General features: G+C 37.3%; 1 protein-coding gene across 1 annotated transcript in view; it reads right to left on the bottom strand.

Annotated features, from left to right (window-relative positions):
• Nucleotides 1-1,506: 1,506 nt before the first annotated feature.
• The window catches only part of LOC126235450 (uncharacterized), a 254,567-nt gene continuing 242,069 nt past the window's right edge, over nucleotides 1,507-14,004 (bottom strand). The window contains exons 5-7 of the mRNA XM_049944176.1: nucleotides 5,171-5,441; nucleotides 4,959-5,071; nucleotides 1,507-2,521 (exon numbers count right to left, since the gene is read on the bottom strand). Of these exons, the coding sequence (XP_049800133.1) occupies nucleotides 2,294-2,521; nucleotides 4,959-5,071; nucleotides 5,171-5,441 (612 nt within the window). The 3' untranslated portion in view covers nucleotides 1,507-2,293. The remainder of the gene's footprint in view (nucleotides 2,522-4,958; nucleotides 5,072-5,170; nucleotides 5,442-14,004) is intronic.

The raw sequence follows: 14,004 nt of genomic DNA, 5'->3' as shown, positions 1-14,004 counted from the left end.
CTCTACTTCTTAAATTTTGATGTCATACTTCACTTTTACAGAACATCAATTATTACTCTGAAAGCAACATGCCCTGCTTCATTAATAGTTGTATTCTTTTTTTGGTTTTGGTACTGGCTGTTATTCTGCTTTTAGTGGTTCTGTTTGCTATATTTACTTGCATGAAGAACACTAGTGAATATCTCATCAAAACTTGTGAAACTCTGTCACTGACTTTCTCAATTTAGCAAAAAGAACAGAAAGAAAATAAATCTTATTCCATTTATCGAATTCCTGTAACATGACACACTGTGCTACTGAACTAGTGACTACTGCATTAATTCCATTTTAAGACCCTCATAAGAGATTCACCTGTACAAAATAATGGTACGCTCCCTACTAATGCAGATGGACGGAAAGCAATTAAGGTCAGCAATCGGTAAAGAAATTATCTACAAGAATCTCCGTGTAGCTGACAGTTAAAAAATGTGGTTCGGCGCCTGTGTTACGAATCATAGTATTGATTACAATAATGAAAATGTGTGTGACATGTAGCACTGTGGAGTTCAATGGAAGTTTCAGGACATGAATGAATATATACTACTAAGAATGGTAACCTTGATAAATGAGCTAGTAGATGAAAATTGTTGATAATGATAGCAGTGATGCTAATTGTTGTAGTGAATAGAAAGTTGTAGTAGGTGGGTAGTCAGTTAAGCATTTCATGGGCTGTGGGGGACGTACTTACCAATAAGTGTGTTTCTTTTTCTTCATTTAAGGGAATACCACTTCTGTATCATCCTCGCATTAAGTGGTAGTCCACTGCACCAATTGTAGTGTCTGCTGTGAAATATAACTTTCAGGGCTGTGGGAAGAATATGTCCCACCAAATAACACTGTTTTAAAGGCCCCTGGGAAGTATGCACACCACAAAATTAATATGTCCCTTGGAAAACATACTTACTATCAACTTAGTGGTTTTACAAAGCTTTTTTCAATACACCTTACCACCTGTATTTATGCATAATATCTTGTGGTAATACACTGTACCATGTGTATGAAAAACTGCCACAACATGAGTTTCTGTTTGTTGAGAGATCAGCTTTGCTTCTGCATTGGAAAATACACTTCCCACCAAAATAACAGTTCACAAAAAGGCCACCACAGGTTTTGCTCGCTCCAAAATACCAAAAATAAAATTGGCGGAAAAGAAATATAGTCAACTGATCACAGTTCTAATTGAAGAAAAATTAACTTCATGGAGTCACTAGAAAAAATCATTCATGGAAGGGTTAATTGTTAAGTTATAGTTTTGGATTAATAGGAATGTGGTGTTTTGTAATAGCAATGTGATGCAGGTGGTAGGTATCAATATACTCAAATGTATTAAAATAATGTATATGATTGGTTTCTGCTTACCAGTAGAATAGGTTATAACTGCAAAAGAATAAATGAGTAAGTTGTGCAAAAAGTTTCATGTAATGTATCCAGGGAGCAGTGAGAGGACTCTGCCATCAAAACAAACAGTAAGAAAATAACAGTATTTTAATAGTGACTTTTAACAACTGTGTAATATTACACTTTAATTGGTGGAAACAGTCTGGTGACAAGACTAACATACAGTTATGGAAAACATGAGCATCAACCTCATCACTACAGTAAAACTTGTTCATTTTCGAAATCCGTATGCTATCAGTGGGTACAAGCTCATAACATTTTTATGTAAGTGAATTCTGTGACACTAAGTAACAATGCAGAAAGCTATAGACACAACAGGCAGAATATCTTGTAATCTTACATATCATAAAAGAGTTGGCATTTGTGATCTGTGTCATACACTATACTTATTATGTGTAACAAGAAATGTGTATTTACATTGACAACTGAGATAAAAGCAAGATATGTGCCTTGCATGACATATATTTCATAAGACTTTTGCATATCATCTGTGGAATGTACATTCAGTAATAAAAGAAATAACCTACAAAATTATTTGTGCACTAAAATATCATTTTCATAATACTGAATGTAGTTTGAGGTTGCAGAAGTCAGTGTTTGTTTTATTGTTAGCTTCCAGAGTGAGAAACCAGTTTGCACCAAACACTTCAACAAGTGATTATTCATTTTGTTAACAATAGTTCATCACCTCAATGCTCACACAACAACAGTCTTTTACAGAGATTGTCTTGTCTATCGTTTTGGCGGTTTTTTAGGAAGTCTGTAAAGCATTTATCAGTTTCACAAAAAACATAAAGCTCATTATGTTTATGCTTATACATTTCAAATTCAAAGTTTTTTATGTTAATATTGTGCTTTACACAATAACTGAGTGCCTATTGCTCTTCTTGTGTGGACTATATTGTTCAAGTGCTTCAGGTGGGCTGTTCATTGCACTATAGTCAATTGGGAACATTGCTGAGTATTTAGTTTCTCCTTCGTATGTTCCAAATAAGAACTGGCCAGGACCGTGAGGAAAACGGCCTAACAGGAAATTCGAGAAACACAAACGATAAATTGAGTAGCGCAGTTTGTAGTCACCATTCTGAAAAAACAAACAAAGAAACCAATTAATTCTATGAAATTTACACACGCACACACACACACACACACACACACACACACACACACACACACACACCTGAAAGCTTATGTTTGTATTAAGACTATATGATAGAAATCTACTTTTATCATGGGTTGCTTTTGCCTCTTATCCAGAACCTTCCATCGTCTCTCTGGTACATATTCTACCCATTTATTTCGTTAAACCCCTCTTTACTTCTTTATTGCCAATTTTTGATACCCAGAAACTGCAAGGAAGAAAGCATGGAAAATACGGGTTAACATCTTTGTGTTGACAACACAATAATTATAAATGTTATTTGTTTTAATGAGGTATTACAGTATTTTCTATTGAAAAGAGAGACCTCAGTTTAATTCAGAAGAAAAGCTGTAATGAATAACTGAAACTGAGTTGCCTTAAGTACAGACAACCATTCACCATACAGAGGCCTATTGGTCAACAGATAGGCACATAAACAAGTTCATGATTTTCTCATTGCTATAGCTGTGGTTACTGTAGGTGGAGCAAGTGGGAAGGACATGGAAGAGATAAGTGGCAGGGAAAGAAAGATGAAAGGACAATGACTAAGCTGACAAGAGTTAATGAATTTTGATGAATAAAAATATGAGGGTTGTCCTTAAAATAATGTTCCCAAGTACCTGCAGATGTGAAGAATGCTGTTACACGGGATCTGGTAACACTGGCATAGCTTGGTTCTCCCTTTCTCATTTCCCACACCGGCGACTTGTCTGCAATGCTCAGTCTTGGCTTGGCAGCTGGAGCACTCATTCATGCCAGGTGTGAATTATGCTCTGTAATTCGATTTTTGTGTGCAAAAAAGACTTTGCCAGTGGACATTCGTTCCCAACTGTGTGAAGTCTACAGAGGAACATGCATGAGCATACAACATGTGTGCAAATGGTGCAGAGAATTAAAAGACAGACATACAGATGTCCATGATGAACAGCATTCTGGACAGCCATCTGTTTGGACGAAATGATTGTGAAGCAATGCTGAAAGACTGAAGTGGGATGGTTCAAGAGCTCTGCAAGATGATCCCTGATGTTAGCAAGACCACAATTGACAAAATTTTGACAGATCATTTAGGATATGCCACAATTTGTGCAAAGTAGGTCTCGAGAATGCTTATGGAAGACCACAAACAGAAATGTGTGGAAGCGGCCCTCAAATTTTTTCAGGCCTATGCAACTGATGGCAAGGAATTCTTTGACTCTATTGTCACTGAGGATGTGACCTGGGTTCACTACACAACACTGGAAATGAAGCAACAATCTCATCAGTGGAAACATTCAGCATCACTGAAGCCCCGAAAGTTTAAATGAACTCTGTCTGCCAGCTTGTTTTCAGATAGAAAGGGGTTTTTGTTGGGTGAATTCCTGCCTTCCAGTACAAAAATCAGTGTGGACCACTACTGTGAAAAGTTGAAGAAACTTTGCCGTACGATCCAAAACAAGAGGAGAGGCATGCTCACAAAGGGAGTGCATTTCCATCAGTACAACACTTGTCTGCACATCATCCATGTCACAACTAGTCTTACCAAAAAATTTGGATGATTTGGATGGGATACTGTCACACACACCCTACAGCCTGGCATAGCCCCAAGTGACTTCCGTCTCTTCCCTGAACTGAAGAAACACTTGGGTGGGACACATTCCACAACCGGAGAGGAGCTGGTGCGAGAGTTCTATGATGCAGGAATACAGAAGATGGTATGCTGCATGCAAAAATGCATTGATGTCAATAGCAACTATGCCAAAAGTCTAAGCTTCTACTATATATTGATCAATGTCAATAAACATGTTTCTCATTGTGAAAGATAACTGGGAACCTTATTTTATGGACAAACCTCCTAAGTATACAAATCATGGAGTTCAAATAACCCTTCATCTGTTGAATAGTCTTTTTGCAAGCCACATTGTGAGCATGCATTAGGCTGTTATAGGTGAAATGGTAACAGACCATACAGGCAGAAAAGAAATGTTTCCAGAATATGTGAGGTAGAGAAAGTGGGCCATCACTAGAAATTTTCCTTTTGTCTCCACCATTATACAGCAATTGTACTAGTATGGTTCAGGGGGTAGCTATCATGTCTGTTGCAGTCTGGATGTCATGGTAATTTATAGGGAATAAACCACTAATTGCTAATGTATTATATTGTAGTCCAAAACATATCTAATAAATGGCAGAAATTTCTACATTTTAATAAACACTTTAAGAACTGTAACATTTTGTACATTTTAAAGATTCAGAGACATTTTCAATTTCCTTGTTTTTCCTTGTTTTAGAGTAATATTATTCATTTGCTTCTGCAATGTTCCTTATCACAAGCTTTCTTCTCATTCTTTTATTACCTATCTTTCAATTGATTCTTGCAATAATATGTCCAATAGTAACTTACCGAGGTCAGATTGTTGTATGCCAAGTCAATGAATTCATCAATAGCCCTTTTTTCAAACCCAAGAAAAGATGAATAGAATAGTCTGAGCTCATCCTTTGAGATGATCCCGGACCCTACAAGGAAGAATTTATATTTAAAAAGCCTACAAGTATGCAAAATATTTTCATTTTCATACATTATCTCTCAAAACTTAACTGTTTATTCAAACTTACCACTTCTGTTCATTACAAGGAACATAATTTTTGCAAAGTATTGCAGCCAGAGAGGAAAGTCATACAAGTTCTGGGCAGTTTTCACTAATTTACTCCACTGTATGAGCCAGTGATCAAGACTCACTGTCTCACTGTCCTCTGATGTAGTGTCCAGAAAACGCTTGTTGCACAGATTGGATTTAATAAATGTATCTACAAAGCCATTTTGCACTTCATGGAGAATGTGAAACTCTGGAGAATTTGTTGACCAGTCAGCAAAGTGACGCAATCGCTAGAAAAGAAAAAAATTATCTTCATTAAAAACATATTTTAGCAATGTGACAACTACTTTTCTTATAACTACTTTGTTAATTAAATTTTTAACTACTGACAAATAAAAAGTAATTATATTCTTCAGCTTTTCTGTTTTATTTTTAAGGAAAATAACATTACCGATGATGATGGTTGCATAGTTATCACAGCAGATGCAGATCTGTGGTTTGGTTATGCGGGGGGGGGAATCACAGAATGTCACTCCATGTCACTCCCTGTCACAGCCCCCCCCCCTCCCCTTTTCCCCGTAATGGTGTGCAAAGAGTCATTTTATGTTTGTATTACACATTCATGCAAGTACGGCTAATTTCTGACTCTTTTTCGAAAACATATAGATATGAATTAGCAGATTCTACCCATTGCCTTCAACATATTCATAAACAGAAATTCTTGTACAGAAGGGAGGGAGATGTCAAGGAGAAACATTTTCAGTTTGTTTTCAAATTTAAGTTTGCTGTCTGACATAAAGTAAATGATCAAAAATTTTGGTGTCACCAATATGCACACCTTTTTGTGCTAAAGACAATGTAATTGTGGAAAATAAATGTCATTTTTTTCTTTTGGTATGGTGTGCAAAGAGTCATTTTATGTTTATATTACACATTCATGCAAGTATGGCTAATTTCTGACTTTTTTCGAAAACATATGGATATGAATTAGCAGATTCTACCTATTGCCTTCAACATATTCATAAACAGAAATTCTTGTACAGAAGGGAGGGAGATGTCAAGGAGAAACATTTTCAGTTTGTTTTCAAATTTAAGTTTGCTGTCTGACATAAAGAAAATGATCAAAAATTTTGGTGTCACCAATATGCACACCTTTTTGTGCTAAAGACAATGTAATTGTGGAAAATAAATGTCATTTTTTTCTTTTGGTATTGTAGTAATTTACATCATTGTTCCTTTTGAACTGTAGTGTGCTATTTACAATGAACTTCATGGGGAAATAAATACACTGGGAAACAATAGTCAAAATGCCTAACTCCTGAAACAAATATTTACAAGATGTTTCTGGGTGAGCACCACATGGTCTTAAAGCACAGTTTTGAGAAACCAAAATTTTCTTTCTTAGAGATGTGTTACTCCAGGACATTTTTCCACAAGATACTATTGAATGAAAAGATACAGCATATATTCACTGAAGTGTTTATCTATTCCCAAGATCTGCAGTGACTCGAAGTGCCAATGTGGCTGAACTGAGATGCTTTAGAAGTTTTTTTTTCCAATTTAAATTCTCATCAATACAGACACCTAAAATTTCTGAAGTTTCTGCACTACTTATTATTTCCTTGCCATTCACTATGTTTACTGTTGATGTAGTACCTCCAGATATGCAAAAGTGAAAATGTTGTGTCTTTTTGAAATGAGATTGAGACCATTTGCAGGAAATTATTCAATAATACTTTTAAGAACATTATTCCTATTTCTTTTGATGATGTTTGTATTTTTGGACTGATTACAAAATTTTTGTCATCTGAAAATAGAACTAATTTTGCTTGCTGTTTATTAGATGGAAGGTGGTTTATACGTATGAGAAACCATAGTGGTTCAAATATTGAGCCTTGTGGATTCTCACAAATGATTTCTCCCTGTCAGAAGACTCTCCCCTGCTTACACTGGTTGAATTATTAAGTAAGACTTTCTGCATTCATTTTGTTAAATTGGTGGCTGCACCATCAATTCAATAAGACCTCAGTTTATCTAGCAGTATATTGTGGTACACAGGGTCAAACACTATTGATCAGTCACAGCATTTACCAACAAGTGCTGCTTGGTTATTTAATACCCAAAAAATTTGCTGAGTGAACATGTAAATAGCATTCTCAGTTGATCATCTCTTCTGAAATCCAAATAGTAATTTACTAAGGATATTATTATTACTCAAGTAGGATATCATTCTGAATTGGTAGTTTCTGACATCTTGGCATATTTCAATCTCTCTGGGTAATTACCTTGAGTTACAAATTGATTAAAATAACTTTGTGGCTGATGTTTCAATGAGTTGAGTGCTAGGGGCTAGCCGCCAGCCAATCATAGTTCTTTTTGAGCGCTATATGTTTGCTGTGTTGCCAGTTTTGTAGGTGCATGCAGAACCTTGTCAAGCATGGCTGGTTGCATGTTGGCAACACTGCTCTCTACTACTACACTGTATCAGCCACAAAATTCTTTTACTTTGAGGTATAGTGACACATTATATACTTAAGAAAAGATAGAACTTATTAGAATGAGTCCTTAGCACTGTGATGGAAACACCATCAGAACTAGATGAGAGACTATAAAATTTTCTTAATTTTAGAAGGGGAAATGGTTGAGACATCTGTATGATTGATTTTTATATGAGTAGCTTTTTCAATATATTGCTTGATTTTTCTCTTGAACTGCTTGTACCTATATTTTCAACTATGATTATTAAACACACCTGCTACTTGACAAATCATTTACAGGCCTTTCATTTAAAACAACAGTAGTTTCATTCTTCTCTGTGACCTTTTATCATGTCTTGTCTTACATTAATTTCATACAGACTTCGGTCTGTGTTGGGGAGAACTGTTCTTAGTAGTTTTTGCAGTGTGCTGCTGGAGGATCTTTACTTGTTCTTGCCAGCAGACACATTTCACAAGATACTTTAATCCCTCTAGTGATCCATGATTTTTTCATGGCTGTTTAATGTTCTTTCTAATTGGTTTATGAGAAAAGACATTTTCAGATAATGATATGAATTTATAACAGAATAGATCAAATTTTGTGTCAGTGTTTGAATCACTATAAATTTCATCCCTCATCACCTTGTGTAAACTTTTCTTAAAAGTATTTGTCCTGGCCTAATTAATTATTCTAACATATTTCCAGAGAAGGGAATCTGTACTGTAAGGCACTATCTTATTCATCCTAACTGTACATTGTAATCAGAGAGAACATTTGCTGCAGGGCATACAGTTATTTTCTTGCTTTGAGCTTCATCAAAGAAAACATTATCAATTAGTGTCCTGCTGTCTTTATATCTGTGTTGGAAATGTAATTACTGAACTCAAATTGTAGGATCCACAAAAGGTTTTCAGGTAATTTTACTGTCCACGTTCTCTGGGAAAGCTACATTGAAATCATCACAGCCTATTAACTGCATGGTAAGGAATCCATACACCTCACAAAAAGTTCAAAATTTCCCAGTAGGGATCTATCCACAGTTACAACTGAAAGTGATCTGCGTTTCAGTATTAATTCACAAGTGCACACTTCTATGTGCTGATAACTACAAAATCTACTTGTCTCAATGTTTTTGAACTTGTTTTCTGTTTTTATGCACAAGGCGATTCAGCTGCCTCTACCTATGGGTTTTATGCAACCTGCAACACCTTCAAAAACATTGCATGAGATTTTCATATTCTCCTACTCACTAAGTGCAAACTGATAGTCCCACAGAAAAAATGAACAGGACATTTTTGTAGGAAATGTAATGTAATTAAGTTTTGTACTGGGATACATTTTTGCTAGCAGGCATGGTTTTTTATTTATTCAAGGGAAACGTACAAAAGTGATCTTAAAATATGTTTTTCTTGAATAACTTGAAAACTGTGGCCACCAGCAAGAAACATATTCCAGTAAAAAATGTAACTACATTAAATTTTCTACGAAAAGGAGCTGTCCATTTTTTCTGTAGGACTAACAGTTTGTGTGCAGCAGGTTAGAGAATATGAATATGTCATGCATGTTGTTTGAAGGCATTATGGGTTGCATTAAACCCATAGGTGGGGCAGCTGCATCACCCTATATGTAACAGCCCCGACTCCCACCTCCTCTTTTTCCATATTAGTTCCACATGAACAAGATTTTAGAGTATAATCTTTTACATTTAACTTCTCTAACCCTGTAGTTTATGAGGTGTTCAGGTAGACACAGGTTGTCTACTTTTTTTCAGGGCTCTCTAATTTTTCCAAACAGACAAGAAGCCCTTCTACTTTATTCTTTAATTTTGTGGTAAGTTAACAATACGTTTTGGGCATTCCGAAACATTTTGTGAGGCTCTTCTGCTACTGCGACTTCTTTCACAAAAGGGTGACCATATCTTGACTCTAAACTGAAAAAGGTACTCCTCTGACATCAGCACAGAGATATTGCTTTGTTTGACAGTACAATTTTAGCAAAGGGTGCTGCACTCATATGAGTTTTCATTTACATGAGCAGTAACTTGCTCAACTCCATGTTCTCACAGCTCATAGGAATGTTGACCCAGGGCAGTCATGGTGCTGCAGGACTTCCATGAAACTTGTACTTCTGTGTGAAGTTGCTACTTCTATTCCATCCAGGTCACCCCTTACGCTGTAATTTCTGTCTTTAGTCAGCCTGTTCTCTGCTCCATCTACTATGATCACATGACCCTCTTTGATAAAACCCTTGCACAACTTCCCTACATCCTTTGTCACCTGGATAAGACTAGCAATTGGCTTCTCAATACTTGGGCCTGGTAATTACCCTATTCCTACTTTGTTTTGTACCATCTGGCCCACAGCCCTGCCATGAATACTACCTAACAGCAAGATCCTTTTCTTTTAATCACTTTTGTTAGCAATCTACTTTTTTGGAAGTGTGCTGGACTCTACTGTGACATACCACTGGATGAGGCTCTACCCTTCCTATTTCAGATGACAAACTTTTTAGGTACTGGAAGCCCAAGTGTAGTTGAAGAAGCTAAAGAGTTATTGCACTTTCAGCCACTACTAATTACCTACACCCAGTTCCCACACCTTGTATCCCCTTCAACCTATCTAGTCCAAAAAGAAAAGGAACCAAATGCATTTCATTGTGAAATCATGAAAATAAATATAACTAGCAAGGTAGCAGTATACCTTTACTTCTTTTCAGCAGAGTCATCAATTAATATCATTAGAACTAATCCTGTCTACAATTTTACTTTCAATTTGCATTCCAGATAAGGCACAAGTACCGTTATTCCTTTCAAAGTAGTAGTCCAGTGAGAATTTTTAATTATTTTTGAAAGAGGAAACAACCTTTCGTCTGAAAAAATAGATACCACCATTGGTGCAATGTTTGGATATAATTACTCTATAGTCTGTTTAAAATTAACATCTGTGAATTGGCACTGCAGTGATGCCACATTGGCTACTGTTCAGTTAAAGGTGACACGAAAATGTGGCAGATCACTTTACAAGTTCTGAAATGTTGTTCATGTAATGCGGAGTGATGTTGGAGTTGGTGCCATCAGGTATGGAAGGAATGCGAGATGCTCTCTCCACAGCTGATATTAAATGATCAGTGACTGAACTGCAACAGACAATACATTTTGTAGCCCCGAATGTACACTCGTGTCCTAACCTAACTACAACCCCTTGATGCGCAATGTATCCAAGAAAACAGTAGTGAGCAACCTGCAGTGGAACTGTTAATCACACTCACTTTGCTCACGGTGATTAAAGCTGGCCTGTACGAGCAAACTCAAGAAAGAAAAAAATTCAGTTTGTGTGCTACAAGCGAACTATAATACCTTATTTTGCTAAGCGATCTGACGCGATAGCGACCATTGAACAGTCCTAGTTGGGACTCATTTATAGGTTATAGGCGACAGGCAGATTCCAAATGAAAAAAAGAGTGACAGGAAGAATCATAAGAGTAAATAAAAAAGTCAATACCATGATGAAAATGTTGCAGCAAAAGACTGAAAATTACATTTAAACCAATTAATTGAAAATAATAATAATCAGAGCTAGTTTGATAAAAATTTAAAAATATAAGAAAATATAACCCAATAGGATTCAAACCCACAACTGCCTGCATTTCAAACTGGAGCTACACCACTGCACTACGGAAAATGTTTCGATTATGTTGTTATATTTGTTTATCTCTACAACCAGTTGCAATGATCATCCGCTGCCTTTCAAAGGTTCGGTTTCACGCCGTGTCATATGAAGCTTACCTGCTGTAAGCTGATCTCTGTGATGATAACAACTGAATATGTGAAGCCAAACTGCATCTTGTGCAAAAGAATCTGGTAGTATTTGGCTAGTGCTGTGTACGAAGTGCACGTTATTTTGTTGCCATCATTCTGGGAGTGTTGTTTTGGATGTGTTTATCATGTGTGATGAAATGTAAAATAAAAGGGCCAGACCCAGGTTTCAGGATCCAAACACAACAACAAAAAATATCCAGACAAGGAACTGGAAGTGAACTGACCATTTGTTGTGGCAGTTTGACAATAGTGAACAGTTCGGGAGTGACACTGAGCACTCTGATTGGAGGAAGACACCTCCAACATGTGAAGTGTCAACTATCAAGCAGTTTTAATCAGACTATAGTTCATTTCTTCCAGAAACAGCAAAAGCTTCAGTGGAACTAGTTTCTCTTGTTTGTTAGTAGTACCTTCCCAACGTAATGCAAAATCAATACATTTGTTTTCTTTTCTATGTGCATTTCCAAATTGTGGTCTCTCCTCTCAGTGCCCTAAGTGTCAGCCCATCTGGATTATGCATGCTTCAGGGCCCTTTCACACTGTGATACCACAGAAGCTCTGCTGGCAATGACGTGACACAAGCATGGGATGCAGTGGAGCCTACCACAACTGCCATCTACCCGAGAAAGGAAGCTCTGCTGGCAGACCTACCTCTGCGAGGTTCTTCTGGCAGCTCTGTAAATCCTTTCCTGCATAACCTCCTTTGCAGTTCTGAGGACCACTAATGGAAACAGTTATGCACATTTTTTTTTTATTTTCTTCCATCTGTGTGACTAAATAGCATCTAATAGCAGCATGTGTGGTCTCTTCTACTGGAAAACTTCCACTGCAGCTCTAGCTTTCTCTGTTTCTTTTGAAAGATATATTCTGACGCTACAAGAGATTCAAGGATTTTTCACAAGCAGACAGGTGAAATACTCCCAGACTACAAGAAGAAAGTAATAATTCCTGTTCCAAAGAGGGCAGGTGCTGACAGATATGCATATTGCTGAGCCAGCAATGTAGTAAGTTAAAGTTGCAAAACAGTGACTTAGATTATTTATAGAAGAATGCAAACCCTGGTAGAAACCGACCACAAATACAACAAACATTGTCCGAACAGGTCTTGAAGGCCCAATGGTACCGACCAGCCGCCGTGTCATCCTCAGACCTTAGGGATCACTGGATGTGGATACGGAGGGACATGTGGTCAGCACACCGCTCTCCCGCCCGTTGTCAGTTCCCGTGACTGAGAAGCTGACCAGAGGTTTCTGTCAAGGTCTGTCTAGCGTCTTTGGGAGGAAGAGAGGCTGGGCATAATGGATAATAAGTTGTGATCAATAAAAGAGACTGTGAGGCTGTGGTGCACCTCATTCCAGTCAGTTAAAAGTGATGAAGTCCATTTAACATGACTTCGAATAGGACACAGCACTCTGACCCATGGCTTCCTTCTCAGACATGAAGAACTGCCAATTTGTGACGCATATGATGTACTGTATCCAGTTTGTCCACATTGTAACCGACTGTAGTTTATGGAACGACGAGAGGATACAAGATGGTTTACTGACAGAGCTCCCTTTCATTTTTTACTGGCAGAGCTCCCCTTCATTTTAGGTGATAGTGAGATGAATGTGGCTTATGTTTTATGATTTTGTGTTTTGTCTCCCTTTCTACCTAGGCTATTAGGGCAAAGTTTTTAGTATGTTAGAGGTCAATTGGCTCATCCGGTTTTTATCTTCATGATTAGCCAGCTGTCGTTTCTGCACTTTTCTCTTCGCAGCTCTTCATGTCTGATATCAATATTTTAATAGTCCACCTTGAATTGCTTTGTTGCATTACACCATTCAGCGGAACAGTGCATGCTCATGTGAGAAAGAATACAAGGAGAATAATATGTTACCTTCTGTCATATTTTAGCATACCCTTATGTTGTGTGTTCTAGCCAAATTCATCTCCTACAATCAATGTACGGGCACTGATGACTGCGACGAAGCTGCAACAACAACAACAACAACAACAACAACAACAACAGTTGACCACGGGGAGGATGAGTTAGAGGTTCTCGAGAAATGTAGTGATAAGCAAGGTAGTGCTGACCCTACAACTTAACTTAGAAAATAGACAAAAGAAAGGGAAACTTGTAGATTTAGGGAAAGCTTTTCACAATGTTCACTGGATTACACTCCTTGACATTCTGAAGGTAACATGGATAATACACAGGGAGAAAATGTTATTTACAGCCTGTAGAGAAACCAGAAACCAGACAGCAGTTACAAGAGTAGAAGAGCATGAAAGGGAATCACTGGTTGAGAAGGGAGTGAGACAAGGTTGTGGCCTATTCCTGATGTTATTCAGTCTGTTCCGTACATTGTGCAGGCAGTAAATGAAACTAAAGAAAAATTTGAATGACTTAAAGTTCACGGAGAAGAAACTTTGAAGTCTGACGATGACTTTGTAATTCTCTCAAGAGATGGCTAAGGACTTGGAAAAGCAGCTGAACGGAATGGACAGTGCCTTGAAAATAGATTGTAAGGTGAACATCACGCCAAGTAATACAAGGGTAATGGCGTATAGTCAAA

Source organism: Schistocerca nitens, chromosome 1 (assembly GCF_023898315.1).
Source record: "Schistocerca nitens isolate TAMUIC-IGC-003100 chromosome 1, iqSchNite1.1, whole genome shotgun sequence".
In the NCBI taxonomy this organism is placed as follows: Eukaryota; Metazoa; Arthropoda; class Insecta; order Orthoptera; family Acrididae; genus Schistocerca; species Schistocerca nitens.
This window is presented reverse-complemented; position numbering and strand designations above follow the sequence as displayed.